Source organism: Nicotiana sylvestris, chromosome 5 (genome assembly GCF_000393655.2).
Source record: "Nicotiana sylvestris chromosome 5, ASM39365v2, whole genome shotgun sequence".
In the NCBI taxonomy this organism is placed as follows: domain Eukaryota; kingdom Viridiplantae; phylum Streptophyta; class Magnoliopsida; order Solanales; family Solanaceae; genus Nicotiana; species Nicotiana sylvestris.
In genome coordinates, this window is record NC_091061.1 from 136,046,406 (window position 1) to 136,058,918 (window position 12,513).

General features: G+C 41.7%; 1 protein-coding gene across 1 annotated transcript; it reads right to left on the minus strand.

Moving 5' to 3' along the window:
• Positions 1–2,944: 2,944 nt before the first annotated feature.
• On the minus strand, positions 2,945–3,373 carry LOC138869351 (uncharacterized). Its single transcript, XM_070146965.1, has one exon. It carries the CDS (start codon positions 3,371–3,373, stop codon positions 2,945–2,947), a length of 429 nt encoding a protein of 142 aa, XP_070003066.1.
• Between the last annotated feature and the right edge of the window lie 9,140 nt (positions 3,374–12,513).

A 12,513-nucleotide genomic window follows, 5' to 3' on the forward strand; every position in this document is an offset into this window, starting at 1 on the left:
GGTCTATTTATTTGTAAGCCTATATAAAGATAATGTTTGCTTCAGTTTATTAAATCAATCAAGCTAAGAAATATTCCATCAAACTTCTTGTACTCCGTAGCTTTTTCTCATATTTTCAGTCTGTTGCTTACTTTGAAAATCTGAGGAGAAAAAGCTACGGAGTACAAGAAGTTTGCTGGAATATTTCTTAGCTTGATTGATTTAACTATTAAACTGTTGTATGCTAATTATTACAGCAAGATCGAGAATTTTAACTATTAAGGTGTCATTTATTTGTTGATTAGCTAGTAAAAAATTATCCGCATTCGATATTTAGACCGACTATTAAATATATAACACGTCTTTATGTGAACTTTATCGTTAAATCATAGTTAATTAATAGTAATAAAATACATATCAATTCACTTTAATTTATATCTTACCATCTCCCACAAGAGCACACGATAACTCTTTTATAGAGAATTAGGGATGGTTTGCCCTTCTCCCTTTTTATACTTGATTTTCTTTAGTAAAATTGTTTGATGTCCTTTTAAATTATTTTTATATTTCTTTTTGAATTTACGAACAACTTCTTTGTTAGATGGTAGAACTAAAATAGTCTCGTCCTTTCTGGGTTTGTCCACTTATTTGTATACAATTAAAAAAGCGTAAAAGAGATAGCATCTGAATGGAAAAAAGGGATAAATCCGTCTTGGATCGGGGGAATTGAACCCGACGTGAATCGATCACGCAACCTTCTGATCTGGAGTCAGACGCGCTACCATTGCGACGAAAATCCTTGGTGTTAAACGTTGTCTGCCAATCTTATTTATTACGTGGATATTCATCTGAACCTTTCTCATTTGACTTTTTCCATGGTTATGGTGGGTGTGTTTGGGGTTTGGGGGGGGCAGCTATTCTTCTTACTGAGTACGTATGAAGTATGAATCTATATATTTACTTCTTAAACTATATATATTCTTCAACTGGAAAAAAAAAAGTGAATATTGCATCCACTGCTACCCGGAATACATATCCTTTACTCGATTTGAACATCATCGCATTTCTAGCACACACATGACTAAGGGTGGCAAGCTCAGACCCATCCAACCCTCCAACCCAATTTTTACCTATTGTACTACATATAAAACTTAATTATCCCCCCTAATCAAGTTTTAACTTAACTGCATGATCATATACAATTTATAAATTATATACAAATTAGTATTGTATACAGTCGAAACCGAGCTAGCCGCTTATGTGGTTAGTCGAGACTGAGATATGATAGGTTAAGGTTCAACCTCGTGTTATATCGAACCATGGTGAAAAGTTAGATTGTCGAGCTCGTGACCCAGAGACCGATCAAGAACGAGATCGGCCAAGTTTGTGACCAAGCAAGATGGAGATCGAGCGAGATCCAGGGAAGCTTACCGAGCCAACTAACGGAAAGCCGAAATATCCGCAATTGGGCGAGAATCATGGCGAAAATCCCGGCACGTATCAAAAAGAGGTTGATTAATTAGCTAATCATGAGATTTCTTACTATATTTAGATTTGTATCAAGATTAGGATTTCTCTACTATATAAAGGGGGTCTGTCATCACATTTATGTAACACAAAGCAATATACTGCCTTTCTTTAGTTTTCATTATCTTGTTATTCTGTTCATATATCAGTTGAAACTTCACTTGGTTCAAGGGTGATCGAACTCGAGCGCCAAGGCTATTCTTTGTTTTTATAGCAAATATACCACTAGGCAGGCTGCCTAGTGGCTAATATATAAATAAAATCCCAAAATGGGTCCAAAGCTTACAAGATGTCCAACCAAAATAGAAGTTGCGTGAAGCTACTAGTTACTAAAAAGATAGAAATGCTAACGTCTAATGAACTAGCTATTACAACATTGTCCGATGAATGCTTCCTTCTCCTGTTAGTGTATGTGAATCCAATTGCCAGTGGCAAATACCAAGCAACACCTATCAAGCTCTCACCAGGCGCCAAGGTATGCAGTCCATAGGCTAAAATGAATTCCAAATATCTCCACCACAGAATTGAAGCCATCATAGTCTTCCAATCTTTAGAGTTTCTACAATATAATATCCATAGGCAGTGTACTGAATCTATCCAAGTATAAATCATGTGGTCGATCATCAATATTATCATGTAAAAGAGCCTGGCTACACATGTCTTGAAGCTGACTTTAGGCAGGCTTTGCAATGCAAAAACCAGGATGGAGCTGGCTTTAGGCAGGCTTTGCAAGGCAAAAGCCAGGTTGGTGCTAGCTTTAAGCAGGCTTTGCAAGGAAAAAGCCAGGCTGGGGATGGCTTTAGGCTAGCTTTGCAAGGCAAAAGCCAGGCTGGGGATGGAGGGTAACGCCAGGGTATCATCAGACTTTAGCCTGGTGCCGCCAAGCCTATGGAGTTGGGTGATTTTATGATCTTGTAAGCTCAGATCCTTCTCTTCCCGAACCTTTACTGTAGAAATCATTCTAAACATTGCTAAACCATCCTCAGATTGAGCATGAAGACATGCTAATACCACTGAGAAATGATTCAACAATCTCCAAAAATTTCACATAACAGATTCAACCTTTTCCTTAACATTTGAACATATCAAAAGTAGAATAAATTGCACCATCCAATACCTGCTTATCTCATTAGAATAGCAAAGAGAAGAGCATGTGACCATGCTAATACCACTGGAAAGTACCTTAATAGCATATAGAATGAGACATAAAAGAAACACGTAGGTATGTGCAGATTCCAATCCTGTGAATCCATCAGTTTGGGGCTCTTCTCTTTGCTATTCTAACCTTAAGGTTAGGAGTTTGAGACTTATCTAAATTAATCAACCTCCTCCCTGCACTAGGTAGTTCAAAAATGAGTGAAACTCAGATGTACCTACAAAATAAAACACAATGTTAGCTATAAAATCCGCCACTGAGTTGCCTTCTTTGAACACATGTTTAAAGATCACATTGAAGTTGCACTTCATCTCTATAATTGTTTTTCACATCATTTGCAATTACCCAAGGAGGATCCCATTCCCCTTCTATCACTTTCTTCATCACTAATGAGTCAGTCTCCAATATGAGAGGGTGAAGATCATGCTCCACATAGTATTCCAATCCTTGAAGAATAGCCTTAGCTTCAGCCACCACATTAGTTTTCACCCCCAGGTCTACTGCCCTTGCATACACCACATCACCTTCATCATTCCTCACACAAAAGCCTGATGAGCTAGGACCAGAATTTCCATTTGAAGCTCCATCAGTATTGCATTTGTACCAACCATGAAAAGGAAGCTGCCATGTTACTCTTGTAGTGATCAATATAGGTTTATATCCTTCAAAATATTGAATTATGTCTGGCCATAACACTGGAATATTAGGCATCCATGCATACCTCACCCTTTCCAGTTGATGCAATGTCCTATTTCTTTTGCAGTTAATTTCAATATTAATATATATATATTTTCTCAATTTGTGCTGAGTTATGTCACATATCCTTAAAACTGCGTATAAATTCAATTGTTATCCGATTTTAGGGTAACAATTTGGTGCCCACCGTGGGGCTAAGGATAATAGTGGTTACTCGGTGCAAACTTTCATAACACACTATTTTTCACTTGTTCTTTGAAGTATCTTTGATCCCAGGATCAGAATGTCGAACTTTCAATCAGCACCCCTTCACATGGACAATGGTTCCGACCACCACGACGAGAATGATAACATAGCACCGGGAAACGACGTACCCCCGGTTGACCTCGATGGAGTTCTGGATGTATATCCAATCGACGTTAGCTCACATATAGCCCTCAATGCCAATTTGGCAGTCAATCCCGAAGGCAGCATCTGCCGGGACGTTCGATCAGCCGCTCAAAGTGCACGTGGCAGCAAAGACGGTGGGATCAACCTGTGAGTGATATTTGAAATGTTGCATGCCCAATAGGCAGTGATAGCCCAACTCCAGAATCAAAATAACCCGCCGAGCAAGATCGAACCCGAACCATCACAAGAAGTTGTCCATGGGGTCGAATCGATTTCAAAGAAATCGAACGATAAAGAGACGGGACCGATCCTGCAATCATGAAGATGCTCGAGGAAGTGACAAAACGGATTTAGTCCGGGGAAAAGAAGATTGACGCAAATGACAAGGAGGGGGAAACTTACAACTCCAGGGTCGATCAAATCTCGGGGGCATCACCGATATTGAAGGGACTGGACTCCAAAAAATTCGTGTAGAAGACTTTTCCCCCGAACGTAGCTCCCAAACCGTTCCCCAAGAAGTGTCAAATGCCTGAGATTCCTAAATACAATGGAACAACCGATCCAAACAAGCATGTCAGCTCTTACACATGTGCTATCAAAGGGAACGACCTAGAGGATGGCGAAATCGAATCTGTCTTACTAAAGAAGTTCGGAGAAACCCTGTCGAAGGGGGATATGATATGGTACCACAATTTACCACCTAATTCTATTGACTAATTTGTTATGATTGTAGATTCTTTCATAAAGGCACACGCCAGAGCCGTCAAGGTTGAAACCAGGAAATCAGACTTTTCAAGGTAAGGCAAAAAGACAACGAAATGCTTAGAGAATTTGTGTCTCGATTCCAAATGGAACAGATGGACCTGCCACCAGTCGCTGACAATTGCGCAGTTCAAGCTTTCACCCAAGGAATCAATGTTTGAAGCTCGATGGCCTCGCAGTAGTTAAAGCAGAATTTGATAGAATATTCGGCTGTCACTTGGGCCGATGTGCATAATCGGTATCAATCGAAAATCAGGGTCGAAAATGACCAACTCAGGGCTCCTTCCGGGTCCGTTTATCCTATCAGAGCCATCTATAGAATTAAGAGGGATATTGATCGAGAACCAAGGTCAAACAGAGATCGATACCAGCCATATATTGGAAATCGCAGGAGTAGCAGACCTTGGTGGAATCCTATACTGAATGAAAGGAGAAGTGATTGAGGTTAGAGTTCTCAAGGGCTTATGAGCAAGAGCGGCTTCAACAATCCTATCGGACCCAAAGAAGCACCTCAATTATCAGAATACAACTTTAATGTAGACGTAGCCGCCATCGTATTAGCTATCAGATGAATCAAGGATACCAGATGGTCTCGACCTCTACAAACTGATCCAGCCTGAATAGATCCCACCAAATGTGTGAATATCATGGCACCGATGGCCACAAAATGGAAGATTGTCGGCAATTAAGAGAAGAAGTAGCCCGGTTATTCAACAACAAGCATCTTCGGGAGTTTCTGAGCGACCGAGCCAAGAATCATTTCAGAAACAGGGATTCCAAATTTCCAATAAATAAAACGAGCAAGAAGAGCCTCAGCATGTGATTCATATGATCATCGGAGAGGTCGATGTTCCAATATTTAAGCATACCAAAGTACCAATCACGAGGGAAAAACAGAATCGAGATTACATGCCAGAAGGGACTTTATTTTTCAGTGTCGAGGATGTGGAAGGAATCACATAACCCTAGAATGATGCACCGGTAATATCTATACTCATGAATAAAACTTGAGTTAAACGTGTGTTGATTGATCTAAGAAGCTCGGCCAACATCATTCGATCGAGAGCCGTAGAACAACTCGGCTTACATGACCAAATTATACCTGCAGCCCGAGTGCTAAATGAGTTCAACATGGCTTGTGAAACCACCGAGGGAGAGATAACATTGCCGCTAAACGCGGCCGGAACTATCCAAGAGATAATTTTTTATGTGATCGAGGGGAACATGTTGTATAACGCTCTGTTCAGAAGACCGTAGATCCACAACATGAGAGTTGTGCCCTCGAACCTTCATCAGGTGTTGAAACGCCTGACATTAGAGGGAAATAAAACGATCTACCGGGAGCAACCTACCGCAAAGGAAATGTTTATCGTCGATGAAGTGATTCCTGTATCCACACTCTCATCAACAATGGAGCCGCATTCGAAAACAAAACAGGAAGCCAAATAGCAATCACCAATGTGGCCTTGACCCAACAGGACGAACATGGGACTAACAAAGATGATGATTACGGGGTTCATCGGTCCTTCATAGTACCCTATGATTCCGATGCTACCAAATCAACAGTCGTAGAGCTGGAGCAAGTCACACTAATCGAGCATCATCCCGATAATAATGTATACCTGGGCACAGGGTTAACCCTGAGTTCAGGAAATAACTTATTCAATTTCTTATAAATAACATGGATTGTTTTGCTTGGTCCCACCTCGATATGACAAGGATTCCACCGGAGATCACCTTTTACAAACTGAGCCTGGACTCGAAATTCCATCCGGTGAAGCAAAAAAGGAGACCACAGTCTAAGATCAAGCATGCTTTCATCAAGGACGAGGTAACTAAGCTCCTTAAAATAGGGTCCATCCGGGAAGTCAAAAACCCAAAATGGCTAGCAAACGTAGTAGTAATCCCTAAAAAAGGAACAAAATAAGAATGTGCGTGGATTACAAGGATTTAAAAAAAGCATGCCCCAAAGACTCTTTTCCTTTTCCTAACATTGATTGCATGATCGATGCCACGGCCAGCCATGAGATCCTCAGTTTTCTTGATGCCTATTCTGGGTACAACCAAATACGAATAAACCCGGATGATCAAGAAAAGACCTTTTTCATCACTAAGTATGGCACGTACTATTATAATGTAATGCCATTTGGGTTAAAAATGCTGGTGCCACTTACCAACGCCTAGTAAATAGGATGTTCGAAGAACAAATAGGAAAGTCTATGGAAGTTTATATTGACGATATGTTAGTTAAGTCCCCGCGAGCAGAGGACCATTTGAAGAATTTGCAGGAAACCTTCAGTATATTAAAGAAGTATAATATGAAGCTGAATCCAGAAAAATGCACGTTCTGAGTCGGATCAGGTAAAAAGGTCGTGCAGAGGTTAACCAAGCGCGTAGCGGCCCTGGGGCAATTCATCTCGAGGTCCTCCGATAAGAGCCATCTATTTTTATCATTGCTAAAGAAGAAAAATAACTTCACATGGACTCCAGAATGCCAGCGGGCCTTGGAAGAGCTTAAACGATAGTTATCGAGCTCGCCGCTGCTTCACACGCCGAGGGCAGACAAACAAATGTACTTATATTTGGTAGTATCGGAGATAGCGGTAAATGGAGTCCTAGTCGGGGAAGAGCAATGTATGCAATTTCCTATTTATTATGTTAGTCGGACCTTAAGTGAGGCCAAAACTAGCTATCCCCACCTACATAAGTTGGTGCTTGCTTTGATAAGTGTCTCTAGAAAACTAAAACCATACTTTCAATATCACCCCATATATGTTGTAACAACTTATCCACTTCGAAATATTATGCATAAACCCAAGTTTTTGGGATGGTTGGCCAGATGGGCCGTAGAAATCAGCGGGTATGATATTGAATATCAAACTCGAACAGCTATTACGTCTCGAATTTTGGCAGACTACGTGGCTGACTTCACGTCGGCCCTAGTATTCGAGGTCGAAAGAGAGTTGTTGGTAAGCTAAGGTACGTCCTCAGGAATCTGGACCCTCTTTATGGACGGTGCTTCGAATGTAAAAGGGTCCAAACTCGGCATCATACTAAAACATCCACAAGAAACATAGTTAGGCAATATATTAGAACTGTGAAATTGACTAACAACGAGGCCGAATATGAGGCCATGATTGCAGGTCTCGAACTAGCCAAAGGCTTTGGAGTGGAGTTGATTGAAGCTAAATGCGATTCCCTCCTCATGATGAATCACATTAACAGAAACTTCGAAGTTAGAGAAGAACAAATGCAGAGATACCTAGATAAGTTACAAGTAACTTTGCATCAATTTAAGGAGTGGACTTTGAAACATGTGTCTCGAGATAAGAATAGTGAGGCCGATGCCCTCGCAAACTTAGGGTCGTCGGTCGAGGACAGCGAGCTCAAAATTTGGGGTCCATCGTGCAACTCATGAGGTTAGTAGTCGAAGAAGGTTACACCGAGATAAACTCCACAAGCTTGACCTGGGATTGGGGAAATAAATACATAGAGTATTTTAAGACTGGAAAGCTTCCCTCATATCCAAAAGAATCGAGGGCCCTACACACAAAGGCAGCACGATTCACCTTGTCCAAAGACGGAACCTTGTTTAGAAGAATGTTCGATAGTCCACTAGCGATATGTCTGGGATCAGGAGATACCGAGTATGTTCTGAGGGAAGTTCACGAGGGAACTTGCAGAAATCATTCCGATGTCGAACCATTGGTTCAAAAGGTAATCAGAGCCGGCTATTACTGGATCGACATGGAAAAAGATGCGAAAGAGTTTGTTCGAAAATGTGAAAAGTGCTAAAGACATGCACCGATAATTTACCAACCTGGGGAATTACTCCATTCGGTCTTATCACCATGGCCATTCATGAAGTGGGGAATGGACATCGTTGGCCCTCTTCTAGAGCACCAGGTAAAGCCCAATTTATTTTATTTATGACTGACTATTTTTCTAAGTGGGTTGAAGAACAGACCTTCGAGAAAATCAGGGAGAGGGAAGTCATCGACTTCATTTGGGACCACATCATATGTCGGTTCGGGATGTCATCCGAAATTGTATGTGACAACGAGAACTAGTTCATCGGCAACAAAGTAACCAAATTTCTCGAAGATCACAAGATCAAAAGAATCCTATCAATGCCTTCTCATCCTAGCGAAAACAGGCAAGCCGAATAGACCAACAAAACAATCATCTAAAATCTTAAGAAGAGGACAACCGAAGCCAAAGGAAAGTGGAAGGAAATTCTGCCCGAAGTTCTTTGGGCATACCCCACAACCTCAAAATCCAGTATCAGAGCTACCCCATTGTCATTGGTTTATGGTGCCAAAGCTCTAATACCGGTCGAAGTCGGAGAGCCAAGTATCAATTTCCGATATGCAACAAAGGAATAAAATGACGAGGCCATGAATACGAGCCTGGAGCTATTGGATGAAAGGCGTAAAGCAGGCCTCGTTCGACCGGCCGCCCAAAAACAACGGATCGAGAGATACTACAATCTAAGAGCCAATCTTCGATATCTTAATGTCGGGGACTTAATGCTAAGGAAAGTCACCCTCAACACCCGAAATCCTAACGAAGGGAAATTAGGTTCGAATTGTGAAGGATCGTACCAGATCCTCGAGGTCACTGGGAAAGGATCCTATAAACTCGGAATGCTGAATGGGGAACAACTACCGAGCAATTGGAATGCAACTCACCTAAAACGATACTACTACTAAGATGCAACCCTTTTTCGTTTCCTTTTATTTTTTGACTAACACTTGCAGGTGATCGACAAGATGTAGCACGAAGTCTTTAGGTCTGCAAGCACGCGTTGCATTCTTTTTTCCTTAGACCGATTTTGTCCCAAATGGTTTTTCTGGCGAGGTTATTAAAGAGGCAACATTGGATCGTGCTAACTTAGAATCAAAGGCTGATCACGAATCAGTATCGAAGATTATGTTTACAATATCCGAGATTTCTCTACTATCAACCTCGAATACTGGGGGAGATTACCCTCAGATATCGAATTGCTATAGCAAGGAAATTATTTCGTAATGGAAAGGCTCTCAATTGGTAGGATTTGTTGTAAGGGCCAAACGGTCGAACGAACTGTGCCCACGTAGATTGCTTGAGCCCTGGCATAAAATATGTACGCATGTATAACTATTTTTGACAAGAATAAAGAGAAGTACTTTCCTTGCAACTATCTTATGTATTAGAAAAATTTCCACTTTACAATTTCGTACTTTTGATCTTTTAAGAAAAAGAGCTCAAGGGCCGATTGTAACCAGAATTCGGACGATTGCTCCCCCACTCGAGGACTGTCGTCTGAAAAATGAACTTAAAATATCGAACTATTGATCATCGGGGGCATACCTCTTAGGCACCCCCCCAATTTTAAAAGTCCATGGCCATACCCACTTGGGGATTGTTATCTAAGGCAAGCCTGGATAACTCGGAAAAACAAGCTCACTGGGATGCACCCGAATTAAAAGTCTACGACCGTATTAACACGGCTCGAAGACGTCCAAGAACCGTAACAAAAACAGGCCTTCGAAATTTTCATAACCAGTTTTAAAGGGTACCCTAAGCAAACTATAGTTTGAGTTACTTACTTTGGGAGAAAGTTCCTGGTGACACTAAACCCAAAATGCCTCAAAACAGAGCAATGTAAAGGCATGGTTTGTTCAAACTTACACAACCTAAGTTATTTTATGTTAAGACATTTCAACCTTTGTGAATACAAGTAATAAAGAAAAGGAAAAATTTGAGAGTCTAAAGGGGAAGAAAAGCCTTATATATATAAAATAATTTTTTACAAAGGACGGATCAGCCTAAAAAAGATGCAAAAGAAAGCAAAAATATAAAGGCCTAAGTGGCCTGGTCTTCATCAGAGGAAGCATCTCCGTCCTCTGGATCTTGCCCGTCTTTGGACCCACTTAAGCTATCGTAATGTTCCTCGGGAAAGGCTAGCTTTTGGTTCCTAGCTTCTTTCGATTTGGTGTTCTCGATTTCAGCAATATGTCGAAGTACTGAGCACATGCTTCCTCGAGGGCTTCCCTTCGAGCTTGCCACTTTGCATGATCTACCATGCTCTTAGCCTGCGCCTGGATGGCCTCAGCGTCGATCTTGAATTGGGCCAATTTAGCATCAGCTTTGGTATTGGCCACAACCACCTCAGATTTAGCCACTTCGAGTTTATTATCCAAGTTTGCCTTATCAGAAACAACCAAGTCCAATTGAGATTGAAGCTCTTATTTCTCGACCTGCACCGAGGCCTTCTCTTTTATAGCTTGGAGCTGGGCCTCGGCCGACTCTAGTTGTTCTTGGATGGTTTCCTTTTTCGAGGCTAAGATGTCCATATTCTTCTTGAATTCTTCACCCTCGGCTTGTATTGTATTTATTTGTTTATGAAGCTCCCCTATCTGTTTGAGCCTCTGCCAGACCTGAAAAATCGAATCGTTATCTCTAATTCATCTTCACTATCGTGAAGCACTCGGAATACCTGCTCGGCCATCTCAGCATGCTCATCACGAGCCGTCAGTAAATCGGCCAGAAGCTTCTCATTGAGAAGCTTGTAGGTGTCACTTTTTTTAGTGAGCTCCCGAACCTCAGCCTCGTGCTCCTCCTAGATTTAGAGGAAAACCTTGTGATGCAACCCCGAAGCCTGCAATCAAGAAAGCAGATGTTAGAATTATCTACAACTCCAAGTTTAAAAGAAATAATAGAGTGACCCTTGGAGTTATCCGATTCAGCGCATGTTGGGCCTTGTTAAATAGGCAAGCAGCTCCCATTGCATTCATCACGGGTTGGTCTTCCTCAGTCACCAAGCATCTAAGGTAGCTAGAAATCCCCACGGAGGGAGAGAAGACCCGGGCATCCTCCGGGACAAAAAGCACTATCGACCGCCTACGGTCGGGGTTAACACTTGGGGCCGGGAATCGATCCACCAGTTTTGGGCTCGATGAAGACCCAGTAGCGCCTGATGACGGTACTTTCTTTGGAACCGGTAAGTCACCAAACCCGATGACATCCTCCGAGGCAGAAAATCTCAAACCCGCCCTTGAAGCCATGGATATCCGTTGCCGCCTGAGGACCCTCGTGAGAGCGACTTCCAACATATTGGCCTCATGGAGCATAGCGTCAGAAACCTGAGGGGATCCAAAAATATCGATCACTCCGAGCTCGTTCCTCGCGACATCATCCGCTGCCCGAGAAGCTGTCATGCCCCCTTTTTCCTTCGCGGGAGTATGGGTTTCGACATTCATAGGGGAATAACTCGTTTCTTTTCGGCAATTTGGGTATTTGGAAAGTCGCCACCTAACGGATTATGGTGCGTTAGGGAACCTAGACCTATTAACTCATGTAACTTGTTTGCATTACCAGAGATTATGGTAAGGGCTCGAAATAACCTTGAGGGGAAGGTGTTAGGCACCCCTTGCGGTCCACAACGGTGGGTCCCGGACGAACATAAACTACGTGAATTAGTCTTTTTAACAAATAAACAGTTTTAGCACATACTCGCAAATAAAGGCATGTTTTGATATTCTAAGTACATGTATGATTCAAGTAATGAAAACAAGGGAAAAGGTTTGAACAATTTGCACCTATGTAAAGAAAAGTAAATTCATTTAAACAACGAGAGTTGGGAAAGAGGGGTCCTAGGTTAGTTAGCCTATAGGATCATAACCATATAATGCTCGATAATCACTCCTCAATGAGGGGATACATGTGACATTAGCGCGTAGTCATCATATCCTTACTACCCAATTTCCTCCCCTTGGTTATAGCCTAAAGCGTTCTAGAAACCTTGAAATATATCCTATGCATGCACTACCCGTCCCTTCCTTGTGGCCCTGGAGGTATTTAGGACCTCTAATTTAGGTTGTTCTACACCATCCTAATGTACTTAAAGGAGAAAATCTAGGCGTCAACCAAAACAATTAGGACTGCATTAAAGAGGGAACAATTAAAGGCTCACATTTTACCTACACACACAGAACAAGTAAGTGCATATCTCAAACAAC